General features: G+C 57.2%; 1 protein-coding gene across 1 annotated transcript in view; it reads right to left on the bottom strand.

Annotated features, from left to right (window-relative positions):
- Nucleotides 1-14,357, bottom strand: part of RANGAP1 (Ran GTPase activating protein 1) — a 23,615-nt gene that overhangs the window by 1,357 nt on the left and 7,901 nt on the right. The window contains exons 4-15 of the mRNA XM_006917386.3: nucleotides 12,207-12,266; nucleotides 11,292-11,471; nucleotides 9,171-9,305; nucleotides 7,776-7,934; nucleotides 6,553-6,666; nucleotides 6,072-6,171; nucleotides 5,899-5,983; nucleotides 4,764-4,944; nucleotides 3,729-3,848; nucleotides 2,503-2,605; nucleotides 1,198-1,286; nucleotides 808-929 (exon numbers count right to left, since the gene is read on the bottom strand). Of these exons, the coding sequence (XP_006917448.1) occupies nucleotides 808-929; nucleotides 1,198-1,286; nucleotides 2,503-2,605; nucleotides 3,729-3,848; nucleotides 4,764-4,944; nucleotides 5,899-5,983; nucleotides 6,072-6,171; nucleotides 6,553-6,666; nucleotides 7,776-7,934; nucleotides 9,171-9,305; nucleotides 11,292-11,471; nucleotides 12,207-12,266 (1,448 nt within the window). The remainder of the gene's footprint in view (nucleotides 1-807; nucleotides 930-1,197; nucleotides 1,287-2,502; nucleotides 2,606-3,728; nucleotides 3,849-4,763; nucleotides 4,945-5,898; nucleotides 5,984-6,071; nucleotides 6,172-6,552; nucleotides 6,667-7,775; nucleotides 7,935-9,170; nucleotides 9,306-11,291; nucleotides 11,472-12,206; nucleotides 12,267-14,357) is intronic.

The raw sequence follows: 14,357 nt of genomic DNA, 5'->3' as shown, positions 1-14,357 counted from the left end.
CTAAGTTCACTCAGTGTGGCCGGTCAGAGCTCCTGGAGACAACTTTGCCCAATGGGGAGACTGAGGGCTGAGGAAGGCCAGAGGTCGGCCGAGGCCACACAGGCCTCGGTGAGAACAGGGACAAGCCTCCCCACTCATCCCCGGTGGGCCCAGGGCCTGGAGGTTCCTGGTGACCTGACTGCGGCCAGTGGCCCACCATGGCCCAGGACCCTCCAGGAGGAGGGCAAGGTTTCCGTGTCCCTGGGCACTGGCGTCCCCAGGGGAGGGCCTGTGGTTATGGAACGCCCATGTGACCGGGCCCCTTGACCGAGGTTGCTGTGGCAATGGACAGAGAACTGCTCCCAGGGATGCTGCCAGGAGCAGCCCCTCGGTCAGCAGTGTGACCTGGCAAACTCCTTAAGTGACCTGGGTTTCCTCATGTGGAGAACGGAGGCCTTGTCTTTCACAGAAAAAGGCACTGTCGTTGAGTCCCGTGTCCTCAGATGGACAGAGAACTGCTCCCAGGGATGCTGCCAGGCGCAGGCCCTCGGTCAGCAGTGTGACATGGCAAACTCCTTAAGTGACCTGGGTTTCCTCACGTGGAGAACGGAGGCCCTGTCTTTCACAGAAAATAGGCACTGTCGTTGAGTCCCGTGTCCTCGGCTGGGCACAGAGGCTGCCTCACAAGGGGAGTGAGACCCAAACACAGATGCCAAGAGCCTGGGAGGCAAGAAGGTCTTTCACGAGCCCCAGTGACTGGGCCAGGGAAGCCTCAGCTGGCCAGGAGCCTACATGCGTGGCCATGTGAGCCGACACGGGTACACTCACTTGGTCATGAATGCCAGCAGCAGGGGTGCAAGGGCCTTGGGGAAATAGTCCTGCTGCACCATGTGATTCAGTGCCATCAGGGGGCCGTACAGGTTGGCAATGGCCTTGATCTTATCTTCACTCTGCAAGAGGAACACACAGAAGGTGAGCTTCACGGTTCCCTGGGGGGCGCTAGATTGCCACCATCCAGTCCCTGCTCAGAGCGCCTCACGGACAAGGTCAAGCTGAGCCCCATCACGAAGGCCAAGGCTGCTTAAGCGGAGTCAGGCCCAGGACAGTGTGGGTGACAGGTCCCAGCAGGATACATGTGGAATGGGGCGGATAGGTGCGGCCAAAGCAGCCACTAGTGCGCCCTCTCCCACCTGGGCCCACTACTTCTTCTGGCCGCACCTTGAGCAGACCCATGTGGATGAGCAGACTGGTGAGGAAGGCGTTGGCGTTGAAGGAGGATGAGCTGAAGGCCTTCTTCATCAAGGCATCTGCAAGGCAGAAACAGGACAGGGTGCTTACTGGGGCAAAGGGCTGGCCATGGGCCAAAGGGCATGCAGCCCCCCCACAAGGCTGGGTCCTGCCTCCTGCTCAGGAACACAGGAAGTGGGTCATGGATACAGGTACCACTTTAAGGGGACAGCTAGCACCAGGGGAAGGGCTTGACCTACTGGCCGTGACACCTTGGTCCTTCCCTGTCCTGGCCTCGCAAATAAAATGGGCTTGGGGTCCTCACACAGCTGAAGCAGACAGTGAGGTGGATCACCCCTGGAGAAGGTTCAGCCATCTTGTGGCGGCGAGGGAGAGTGGATGGGGAAGAGAAGCGGCCGAGGGCCGGCAGAGACCACCCGCCGGGGCCATCTGCTCCTGTGCGGGCTACTCTGGGAGACAGAATCCAGCCAGTCTGTTCCCACAAAAGCCCATGGGGTTGAGATCTCAGGGAGCAGAGTTGGAGGCTCCCGCCTGGCTCTCCCCTGCTTGCTCAGCCTCGCTTCCTGCCGCCCCCCCGCCTCGTGCTGCCCACAGCACGCCAGTCCAGCAGGAAGCATCGCAAGCGTCGCCAGTCCTTTCTACCCCTTTCCGCGGCGGTGCCCTTCGCTGCAGGCCCCTCCTCTCCCCTCTGCCTAGCCAAACCTGGCCGAGCCTTGGAGACTCAGACGCACATGGGCAGGGGGGAAGGTGAAAGGTGCTATGACAGAGGTAACTAAGAGAACGGGGTGGCAGGATGGGAAGTCATGACAGGGCCTGGGGAACGTGAACCAGAGACCCCAGGAAGCCTCGAGAAAGATCGCGAACAGCAGGCATCCTCCAGGCAGGGGGACTCCAGGTGGAGGGGACCACATGAGCAGAGGCTCGGATGTGGGGGCAAAGGCTCAGTTCTCATCACCCCTCCTGAGAAGCCTGCCTCCACAGGGGCCTTGCGGCTGACTAGCTGGTTTTCCTGTGGTGGACACCGCCTGGCCTGAGCTCTACCTGTATGCAGCTGTGTGGCTGGAAAAGACCTCAGTTTCCCCATTTGCGAAAAGCAGAGAGGAGAGTACCCAGCATGCTCAATGGCAAGCACCCAACAGGACAGGTGAGAGGAGCTGGAGAGCAGTTCACACGTTAGTGCTGGAGCAGAGGGATTCCGGCGACGTCGAGAAACGTCACTTGAGTCCTAGAGCAGCGGAGGTAGGAGCCACCCAAGCCCCACGCCGCCCACGTTACCTACTGCATCCTGAACTGCTGTCCTCACTGTGGCTTCGTCCTTGAAGACAGAGGACACCTTCAGGAAGGCAGAGACCACCTTCTCCGGATCAGATGTGTCAGTCTGAGGACAGAGAAGACAATGGCTGGTCACCAGCGGCCAGAGCCCCGGACTTCGGCACGCACTGGCTCGGGCTCTGCTACTGGCTCGATGAGGCCTTGGCAAGAAGTGGGCCTCGGGCGAGCGAGGACAGGCCGTGCTGTGCCCCGCGCTGTCTCCCCGGGCCTGGCCCGTGCGGCTGTGCCACACACAGAGGGAGCAGATAAGCATCGCCCCCCCTGTGACTCCGTGATCCCCTTCTCGTCATTTAACCTAAAGAAATAATCCGGAAGGTACACGACGGTTCCACGCAACAAAGCTCACCTCACCTTCATTGCTACAGAGAACAGGGAAACAGGGCAAATGTCCAGAAACGGGGGGCTGAGCGCTCCACCCACTCACGGGATGAAGTGCTCAAAACGAGTTTTACTGACCCAGGAAAATGAGAAGCGGTAGTAAATGAAAAGGTGGGCCATGGAAACGTTTATATTACATAACCTCATTCATCAAGAGAAAAAAGTACAGACAAAACATAAAAAGGAAATTAGCCAAAATGCCAAGCCGGCTGAGAGCGGGCCCGTTCCTCTGTTTACCACTCACTCTCTTCGAAGCCCGGGTTTCCCTTCTGTACCGTAAGAGTCATAGCGTCTCCATCCCAAGACACCAAGAGCACTAAACAGAGCCGGGCCCAATACTCAGCGGGGCCCGGCACACAGGACGGCCTGACAATCCTCTCAGAATGAATGAACCAACCAGCCAGCCAACGAGTGAGGCTGGAGCAAGGGCAGCCTCCCTGCAATATGCAGTGTGCCTGCCGCAGGGGCCCTGGGCAGGAGACAGTTGTTCTAGAAGAAGCTGGGCCTTCGGCACACGTAGCGGGAAGCCTAGGGATGTGTGTGCACGTGAGAGAAAAGGCTAATTCTAGTTGCCTGAGGAGCGGCAGGCCTGTCCTCCCTGGAGCCCAAGTGTGTCCACACTGGCACACTCGTTCACACATCTACGGATTAAGAAAGAATACCCGGCAGCCCTCCCTGACCCCCGCTGACAGCCTCCCCGCTCCGCTCCCAGTCTGTGCCCTGCTCGTCCCTTTCGTGCAGCAGACGCAGAAGCCTGGGCACGGGCAGGGCTGCAGTCGAAGCGCTGTTACCTGTTGGGCTATCAGCACAGAGCTCTTGGGCCCGAGGCGCAGCAGCTTCTCCGGAGAGGGGAACGCCAGGAAGGTGGAGACGTCTGCGGGGGGCGGCGAGGACAGCGTGGAAGCTGGTTCCTGAGGGACAGGTGGCGCAGCTGGCCATGTAGAGGTCTGAACCCAGACCCCACACCCAGAACACGTGGCCCTCCTCAAGCCAGTCAGGGTTCAGTCTCTAGAATTCTTCCTCCCACTCATGTGCAGCCCCGCACTGGTGGCCCTGGCCGGCCTCGAGTGCGCAAGCCTCTGTGGCTGGGGCAAGTCACCGCCCTAGGACTCCGAGAGCCTCGCCATGACACGTGATGCCCCAGAAATGACTCGAGATGCTGTAGGGACTAAAGTGGACCCACCAGGGAGGGGAGTCTAGCCCAAGTACGGACTGGTAGCAAGCGCCAGAGGTGCCCCAAGCAAAACTAAAACAGAAACACCAGACCATTTGTTCGAACGCTGCCGTAAGATTGAAAAAGAAGCCAAATTGAGTGAGGGGATCCTGTGCAACCCACCCCGAAGTTCCCCAAAAGCTTTATTTGGCAACCTACGAGGGAACAGGAATGAATGACTGAGGGACATGGCAGCTCTGATGCCACCGGCCTCCTGGCCAGGTAAAGGACTCCAAGTGCTCAAGCTGGGTCATGGGCCCAGCCAGTTTATAGGATGGGGGGCTGTCCCTATAGGTCATCGAGGTGAGTGGAGAAAAAGAAGTTTTTATTAACTCTGTCCTTTCAGAAATACGTATGTCTTACAACATACACGATGCAGCAGCATCACGTTCACTGCAGTCTATAAGCAAACGCTCAGTATATCGCTATACTGAGATCAATACAAACACAGATAAAATGGCTACATTTAGATGGTTTTCCTTTTTAATCACAGGAACGTGCAATTAAAAAGTCTGTGGCCACTGTGCTTCCTAAGGGGGTTCCACCCCCCATGTGGCCCCATAAAAATGTCTTAGGATTTCACACTTGGACCTGGTGGAGAACAAGAACTCACCCCACTGTCAGAGTCCAGAATATTCCTCGGTGGCGTCGGGGACCCCTCTCCTCGTGGCTGTGGCTCCTCCTCTTCTTCCTCCTCTTCTTCCTCCTCCTCCTCCTCTTCCTCCTCATCCTCTTCTCCCTCATCATCGTCCTCGTCCTCGTCCTCATCCTCCTCATCGTCACCCTCATCATCACTGCAGGAAGGAGCTGGTTAAGGAGACCCTCCCTGCCCAGGGGCCATGCTGGCACCGAGGCCTGGCTCTGTGAATCCAGAGACCCGGGCAGGGCAGGGCAGGGCAGCTGTTCCCAGGGTGGGAGCAAGTGGGTCGCCAGGGAGCTCATCACTCATTTCTCATCACCCAGGGAAGCCCATGCTGAGAATCAGATCTCGTCCCTGTCCCAAAAGAGTCCCCAGTCCCACTGGGGTACAGAGAAAAGGAAGAGAACTGTCACAGGGGGCCCAGAGTCTGGCAGAGACACTGCCCAGGCAGAGATGCTCAGGACTGCCATAGGAAGCTACAATTGGGGGCGTGGGAGAGGCGGGGGTTTCCCACCCCCGAGGACGGCCATTCCACTGTCCCTGGACCCTGAGCCTCTCGATACCATCTCCGAGTCCCCAGTTCTTAGCAGCAGCACAGGGTCCTAGCACTGAGGATCTGACCAGTGAAGGAAGCTGCCGTGGAGATTAAAGCGGCAGAGAACAGGTCCTACTGGAGAAGCCTGCCCGCTGTCGCCCCATCCCACCCCCAGGGGGCTCTGCAAACCCAGGAACCTGGCCTCTGGCCTCGGGTGCTTCCTCTCTAAAGTCGGTCTCTCAGAGTGATTTTAAGAACAATTCTGAGCACACCCCATTGATACCTGGCCTCCCCGCCACCCTGCCTAACCCGTCAGCATCGATCAAACGTTGTCCCTTCAGAGGTCCCACTCACCACTCAACAAGGGACCATTCTCAGCTCTTTGTCCTTCTGCTGAATGTGAGATCACTTGGTTATTCTAGACCCCTCGCCCCACTAGAATGAAGTTCCATGGGTCAACAACGTCGCTGCCTTATTCTTGTATCCCTAATGCTTGGCACATAACAAGGGCTCGACCAACTTTTTTTGAATGAAACTTTTCCAATGAGGCGCTAACTCCGCAGAGCTCCCTACCTGAGGGACGCCAGCACCTTGGCCATGCTGAAGCCGTCCAGCACCTCCTGAAGCTGCTCACAGCCTTCTTCCCCCAGGATGTTGCCTGCCCGCCGGGGAGGGAACAGAGGGTCAGGACTGGCACTGGGGCCACCAGCAGGCCTGCACTGAGGCCAGGGCCCCTATCTACCCACCATTAAGGTCCAGTTTCTCCAGCTCGGCCTTGTCTGCCACAGCCTCCGCCACGGCCAAAGCGGCATCTCTCTTGATTTCACAAAATGACAAGTTCAGCTCCTAAAAATAAGGGGAAGGGGTAGTGGCAGGCAGAGACGTGGGCCAGGAGACTATGTCCCACTCTGAAGACTGCAGGATACGACAGGTGCTGTCCTCCAGCTGGGCAGACTGACACCAACAGTAAAAATGCCATTTACCAGCGGTGTGCCAGGTGCTCGGCGTGCTTATACGCTACTACGACAACCTACGTCACGCCCGCCTCTCATTCCACGAGTGAAGGAACTACAGCTGAGAGGTGAAGAGACCGGCACGTCACAGCGGGGGAATGTGGAAGCACCCAAGCCCGCCTGCCTTTGAAGACTGGACCCTCTGCTACCACCCCCCACGCATCCCCCCACCCCCGCCGCCGCGCGTGGGAGGAGCCGCGACCCCAGAGGGCACCTTCAGCTTGGGCAAGCCCCCGCGGACAGCGTCTGCAATGGCAACAGCGCCCTTGGAGCGCACCAGGCAGTCCCCAAAGTTGATCACCTCCACCTGTCGCAAGGTCTTCAAGGTCTGCAAGGAGGAAGTGCGGGCCAGGGCGAAGGTCAGGCTTCCTCACCCAAGCCCTCCATGGCCGTCACACCCCGAATCAGTCGACACACTGTCCTCTTCTGCATCCAGTCTGGCCCCCTCAGCTTAACTTGTCTCCCTGTTGGCCTCCCGACCTCCGGCTAGACCTCCTCCACCCTGTCCCCATATGACAGCCAGAACCCTCTTCCTCAAGCACAAATCTGACATCACCTCCCCACTTAAAACCCTCCACGGCTCCCTATCACTGACAGGAGAAAGTCTCCGGGAGTCGGCAAGGGCACGAGGTCTGGCCTCCCTCTCATCTCCAGCCCTCAGCCACACCTTGACCGCAGTCACTTAGACCAGGACCAATCGAGCACAGCTCCCTCCCGTCTCTGGGCCTTCCTACCTGCTGCTAACCCCTCTGCCTAGCACAGCTCTCCTCCCGCCCTCTTTGTCCAGAGAAAGTTCATTTGTCCTGTACAATTGGGCCAAAATGTGACCTCTTCCAGGAAGCCTGCCAAGTATTTGAACTTCCTGTGTGCTCCCGAACACTTGCACACATCTGTGCCTGTGCCACTCAGCAGCAGGACCAGCCTTCTGTGGGGTCATGGGGCCCTGTGAGGTTGATGGGAGCTGGGGAGCCCTCCCATGCAGAGGCCCCAACAGCCAGCTAGTCACTGTGTTTATGGCCCTGCACTGCCACCAATTAGCCATCCCCTTCCCTTCTTGAACCAGGGGCTTTTTGAGGGCGAAATCTTTGACTCAACTCTGTGTAGCCTTTGATTGGCACAGGGCTGGGCACTAGACAGGGGTCACTAAACAGAATCAATGAAGAAATCAGGCTGGAGTGGCCTTATGCGCAGCCTCTGAGAACAAAACCAGCACCAACAGCTGCGGTTACAGAGGCAGCTCAGGGGGAAGGTGGTGTGGACACTCGAAGCTGCCCAAGAAGGGTGTAGGCTAGCTTGTGACACACACCCTGGTCTGGGCATGTTTATACAGCTGGACCCATAGGGGTAACACACCAGGTGGGCGGGGAGGCAGAGCAGCCACCTGCTGACCGGTTCCTCCCAAAGGAAGCAGCCATGCCCTGCCTATTGGGGTCTGACCTGGGCCATGGCCACAGCACCCTTTTCAGTGAAGGTGTTGTCATTCAGGTTGATGATCCGCAGCAGGGGGTTGATGGCGAAAGCCTGGGCCAGGGCAGTGACGCCGGGGTGATTGATCCCGTTCTGTGGCATGTGGACCTCCTCCAGGGTCCCGATGATCTGCGAGGAGCGGGAGGGAGAGAGCAGAGGTGTTGCCAGTGACATTCAGCAGGTGGAGGGCTGCACTATGCACGGACACGGAGAGGAGCTGCTGTCAGCACGGGCAGGGGCCTGTCTGTGGATGTCTGCGCACAGATCCGGTCTGAGCGTGCATTTGGGGGCAGCTGCATCTGAGCCCCTCCCGACCTCATGAGGGAGACCCACCTGGGATTATGATCTCCACTGGGCACAAAGGACAGGGTCAGAAAGGCTAAGTGACTTGCCCAGGCTCGCCCAGCTCGGAACACAGCTCACTGTGGGGCCCCTGGGCTCTGGTCGGGCGGTCAGCCATGGCCCTTCTCTGGATAACGCAGCTCTGGGCCGCTCTTTCCTAAAGCCCTCCTGCCCTGTTTATACAGTAAGACTGGCATCCCATGTGCCATGTCCTTTCTGCGGGGTGAGGAGGGTCTTCCCTAACCCATCTGGCCCTTTTGTATCTCAACCTTCTGACATTTCATTGTCTCTGCCTGGACACTCTGTCTCGTTTGCTGGCATTTTCTTGGTAGGCTGACTACTATGCATTCTGCAGCTCTCACTTTGGATGCCTCCTCCCTCAGGAAGGCTTCCTGGATCCCCCACGGTCCTGCTGTGTAAGGCCTCAAGAAGAGAGTGGACACTGCAGGGGATGCTGCTCTGGCATGAGTACTGGTCATGCCACTATAATATTGTCTGTCAAAGAAAACAGTTTCTAGCTTCAAGGGGGCAGGTATGGTACTCTCATAAAGCTCACCACCAGGGACTCGGCAGTGCCTTGTGTGGGAGGGAGGTGGGACAGCTGGAAGGGGACAGGAGGGGATAAGGACACACGAGAGTGCTTCATTCAGCACCTGGGCCACTGCTCCAGCCTACCTCCCTGTCTCAAGGGCAAGTCTGTGGCCTGCCCACTAGAGGCCAGAGATGCTGACTCACACTGCTCTGGCACCACCATGCCCGTTCCTGAGCCTGGCAGACGTCACACTGCTTCGGGCAGCCTCACAACCTTCCTTAACAGCACTGGACTAGAAGCCGCTGCCAGTCCACCTGTGGTGGCAGGTCAGGCAACTTCTCGACACACTGCAGGGTGAGCCAGCCAGTGAGCCAGCCGGTGGGCTCAGTGAGCAGAAGCAGCTCGCCTAAGGTCTCTAAGCTAAGTCCCAGAGCTGGGAGGCACACCCAGGACTGTCGCCATGCTGGGCAGGATGGGCAGAAACCACTCACCCCAAAAGCTTCTGCCAAGGCAGTAGCTCCGTCATTCTCCAGACGATTTCTGCCAGCCACAAAGACCTTCAGGGCCAGCGGCTTGCCTTGGGCACTGGATTTTCGGTGACACTCAGTCAGGGCTGCTGCCAGGATCTGTGGGGGAAAGGCAAGGGGCCCAGGCCTAGGCAGGAGGCCCTTTGCCCAGCAGGGCAGCCACACTGCTAAACTGGTCTTCAGCATCTCACACCACCCACTGGTGGTGGGTACGGGGACAAAGAACTGCTCAAAAGCACAACGGTCACCCCTCACATGTGCCCAGTACCTGACAGTTTACAAAGGGCCTTTGTATCGACTGCTTCATGTGCGTGTCCCCCGGCCAGCCTGGGGAGGACTAGCATCACATTAGAGATGGGTGACGGAGGCCCAGAAGGGGACAGGAGGGGATAAGGACACACGAGAGTGCTGTCACCCCTTTTTGGCCACAGCACCCTTTTCAGTGAAGGTGTTGTCATTCAGGTTGATGATCTGCAGCAGGGGGTTGATGGCGAAAGCCTGGGCCAGGGCAGTGACACCGGGAGAGACCACCTTTAAGCCAGGTCTGAGGACAGGGCTTCACAGTCCGCCCCGCTTTGTCATTAGCCCTCTGTCAGGTGAGGACCATCATGATTCCCACTTTCCAGCCCAAGCAACTCAGGCTCAAAAGGGACAGAAACCTTCCTACGGTTGCTAAGCAAGTGGCAGACTCTGGACCAGAACCCAAGTCTTCCGGGGTCTCTTCTGTATACCCCAATACCGAGGGGGAGCTGGCCAAAGAGACCATGGCCCCACCGCCCTGTCTGACGTGTGCCGGTGTCCAAGTGAGCCACACAAAACAAGGTCTCAGCTGCTGCTGGGGACAGAAACCTTAAACCCAGTTTGCCCTGTCCTTAGGTGGTGTGTGGAGGTAGCTTCTAAACCTTGGCTCCCTGGGACTGCTGTGCGGCACAGCGAGGTGAGGGGTGGAAAACGGAAGCATTTTCCAAAGACGTCTCCAGCTCTCCCAGCACTTCACACTCTAGGTTGGGCTTAACCATTTTCTGTGCTGATGCAAAGCCTTTATGTAATCTGTCTCCGGCTCTCTCTCTTACACACACACGCTCACACACAGCTTATTACCCGATTAAGACTAGGGGGAGAGCCGGCTGAGACGGACATGGGAACATGCCCCTATTCTCCGTCCCATGGGGCAGGAAGGCGAAAGGCACCCTCTGCAGGGGAGGCTCCTCAGCCTGGGCACTGCGAGCATCGCACAGGCTCCTCTTGCTGCCAATAGGACTGCATGGATGCAGGTTCAAATCCCACATCATCCCACACTAGCTACATCATCTGGGATAATGTACCAAAGAGCTCCAAGCCCACGTCTAGTTAAGTGAAAAACTAGAAACAGCGTCAGTGCCTATCAGTGTGTGGGGGGGAGAATTAACGTACCGCATACAACACATCTTCAAAGAGATTTCCTGATCGCTGTCATTCCTGTGGCCTAGACCTCTTCTCCTTTTGGTCAGAAGTAGGGGGTTGGGGGTGTTAAGGGGGGAAGACAGAAATGCAGACTGGCACTGAGTTTTCTAGAATTTAGGCCTAAAGGAACCAGAATGGAGCAAGAAAATAAGCAGGTTCTGGGAAGAGGACAGCCGTTGTACGCCGACCAGCCTGACCGGCAGGACGGCGAGGCGTCCCAGCCCACAAAGGAACAAAAGGGAGCTGCGCCATCTCTTTCTGGGTATCTCCCCGCCTGCCGCCCTGTGCACACACTCCAGGCTTCACGTGGCTCTGCCAGCTGTTTCAAGGGCACAGGTCTAAGGATGCACAAAGCTCTCCATTTTGCAGAGCCTGCAGGCCGGAGCACATATGCGATACTGCTGCTGTGTTGCCAAGGCAACACGAGGACAGGATGGTTGCTTGGCAACCCCACCCTCAAGGACTCCATCTCCTCACCCCACTGGCCACAGGCTGTGCCTTTGAGGCCTTTCTCCTTTGAGGAGAAAAACAATAGGCAACCATCCCAGAGGGTGGGTGGCCGAGTGCGCATACTTTGGAGGAAAATATATCAGGAAACTGGTTAGGGAGGGAGGGTGAGGGACAATGGAGACGCACACCCACCTTGCCGCCACCGATGCCCATGCCACAGTTGTTGAGCTTGAGTTCGTGCAGGGTGAAGCAGGCAGAGCTCTTCAGCAGGGCCTCAAAGCCTCGTACGCCATCGGGCCCGAACGCATTGTCACTTAGATCTAGCTCCACCAGCTGGGCCCCGGCTGTGATGAGTCCCTCCCCTAGTGAGATCTAGGCACAGAGGGAGCTCAGGTCAGCATCAGAGCCACCTAGCAGGTGCTGCTTCTGTGCCAGGCCTGCCGTCCTTAGAAGGCACCCGGATTGGTGGGGAACTGGCAGAAGGCACAGTCCACCTCAGTACAGAGCTGTCGCATCATATACCCGAGACCGGAAACCCTGCAGAGGGCTCCTAATCCTGCTGGGGCGTGGGGCTTGGTGTATGTGGGGTGGTCAGAGAAGGCTCCCTGTGGGAGGCGACATCTGAGCTCGGTCTGGATGAGAGTTCATGAGAAAGTTACAGGAAGCAGTGAAAACATGAGCGGAGAGACAGAAGCACGAAGCAGCATGCTGTGTGCTGACTGGTCAGGACGGAGCAGCAACTCAGGGTGCAGGAGCGGGAAATGCCAGGACGGGGGGTGACAGTGTAGGCAGCGAAATCCATAGTGCAAGTGAAACCACACAGCTCCAGAATGAACCCAGGAATGTGTCTCTGCTGTCCCTCCTGTCACGGCCTCCCAGTCTCACAGGGCCCTGAATCCTCCTCACTCTGGCTCCCCGTTATCGCCTGTATTCCCACCTGCCCGTCAGAACACAGGGCAGACGCTGTGCTTGCTTGGCTTCTATTTCGGCATCTCTGTCACCCACAAGACACAGCTTAATCTCCAGAGAGAAGGTGTGAGGAAAAAGACCTGAGAATTGCCTCAGGGGTCCCCTCTGTCCAGGGGAGCAGTGGCCTCGTCTGCTTACCAGGGCTGGCGGGATCTCGGACCGCAGCCTTCCGGTGAACATGTCGCTCCAGTGGCATCGCTTAGGAGGACAAAAAGACGAGTTAGCTGAGGCCCTCAGTGGCTGCCTGTGGGCAGCAACTCTTCTCAACGACCTGGACCACCACACAAGACTTAATTTGGGTTTTGTCAATGAAAAGATGGACCAGCTCTGGCCAAAACTGGTGAGACCTGAAGGCCCCCAAGAGCCATGGGCATTCAGCAGAACTATCAGGAAAACCCCTGATCTGTCCAACCCTCCGGTTCTCTGGGAGAGAAACCAGGATAAGAGAAAGGAGACCGGCCCCGGGCCCCACGGCAAGGCAGTGGCTGGCCCAGCACCAAGATGGCCAAGTGCTCCTTTCCAATGTCAGATTCTCACATGGAATGGGCTGTGGTGACATGTGATGCAATTATGGGTGGTGGAGAAAGAGAAAAGTAAACAATATGGGGTCCAGTAGCGAGGAAGTTACTCTTTTTTCGAGCCTCCTGACCCCTTCCAGAGGCAACCTCACTGTGAGGCTGGCAGATCTTGCCCACCTCTCCAGTTCTCGTTTGTGAAACAAAGGGAAAGCAGGCCTCAGGCTCAGGGCCTTTAGGTGGCGATGGTATGGGATAACACTTCCCATTTGTCGAAAAAATCGTGTTTGTTTTTCAATTACTTCAAAGAGAGCGGATTTAAAGAAAATACTAGGTAAATGTCACAAAACTGGTGGCCATGTGACCGGGCTGTGTTATCATTCTGGCCAGCACAGTTCAGTCTCCATGCACACAGCCCTACTCTCCTTTTGGGTTGTGTCTGCCCACAATGTCAATCCTGGACCAACCCTGGGAACGATGGGACACAGGGAAGCATCTTTCTCCTGAAAATCTGGTCCTTCAAATGAATGAACTAAATCTAACTTTGAATACTAGGGAAGTCGGCTTCGGTAGAAAGTGAAGCAGAGTTGCTCATGCACCTGGGGCCTCAGGGGACGCTCTACACAGGTCTGCTCAGTGAGTACACAGCACGCAGGTGCTAAGGGCCAAGACAGGCAGCCGCTGCCTGTGCATCAGAGCCTCCCACAACTGGCATCTGTCCCCAAAGCTTCCCAAACCCAAGTCTGATGGGCTCAGGGGTGGCATGGGGCCCCAAGACATAAGGCTTAAGTTCTGATCCCAACTCAGCTGACCCCAGGCCCACCACGCCCTGTCTCTGACCCCTGGTGTCCTACCTTTGAAACAAGCTTTAGAGTTCACTATCTCCAAGTGGGCAGGAGACTAGTTAAGAGGTTGGGCTGATATCTGGGCTCCAAGCCCGGCCCACTCCTGCTGGGGTGGGCCACACTTTTCTCACCTGTCAAGACCTAACTTGTACAGATGGTGCAAAAAGGGAGAGTATATCTTATCTCAAATCAGCACTGTGCCCAAGGCACGACAGCCATCGAGGGCAGCTCCTTCCAATCCCCACCCCACCTTGGGCTCCTTCCTGAGACGATGGGGTGACCCAGGGCACTGGGCCTGCACAGGATGAAAGCATGCACACGGCACTCCCCCCGGCTCAGCTCTCTCACGACATGAGCCTGCATCCAGGCATCACTGCAACCTCCTGGGGAGGAAATGGTCCATGAAGGAGCCGGATTCCGCTGAGTTTAGTGCAAGGCCGTGTAGTGTGCACCAGGCAGCGGTGCTGGTGCTTGAACACAGGCCCCTGGATGCTGAGGCTCAGCTCTGGCAGTCTCCAGGCTCGGCCACACCTGCTCTGTTCCTGTTCTACACAGGTCATCAGTGAGGGCTGCTCTCTCTCATAGGAAAATGTCTCAGCTTCTGCTAAGGACAGGTTGGCCCTGGGCAGGAGAGCAGAAACAATCTCTGAGTTGCTAACCTGAAGGCGATCTTCCTGAGGAAACCACTGTCAAGGGTCACTTCATAACGTGGCTCCGGGCCCTCGCTGGGCAAATGCCCTCGGTTTCCACTTGGGAACCCCAGACCTGTATTCCTGCCCCTTCAGAAAGCACTGTGGTGCCATGGAAAGAGCACTGGACTTGAGAGTGTAAAATGTGGCCCAGCCACTTACCAGCAGTAGGATCCTGGGCCATTTACTCAGCCCCTCTGAGCCTCAGTTCCACTGATTTACAAAATGGAGACAGTCTTA

This window comes from Pteropus alecto, unplaced genomic scaffold, assembly GCF_000325575.1.
Source record: "Pteropus alecto unplaced genomic scaffold, ASM32557v1 scaffold157, whole genome shotgun sequence".
Lineage (NCBI taxonomy): Eukaryota > Metazoa > Chordata > Mammalia > Chiroptera > Pteropodidae > Pteropus > Pteropus alecto.
This window is presented reverse-complemented; position numbering and strand designations above follow the sequence as displayed.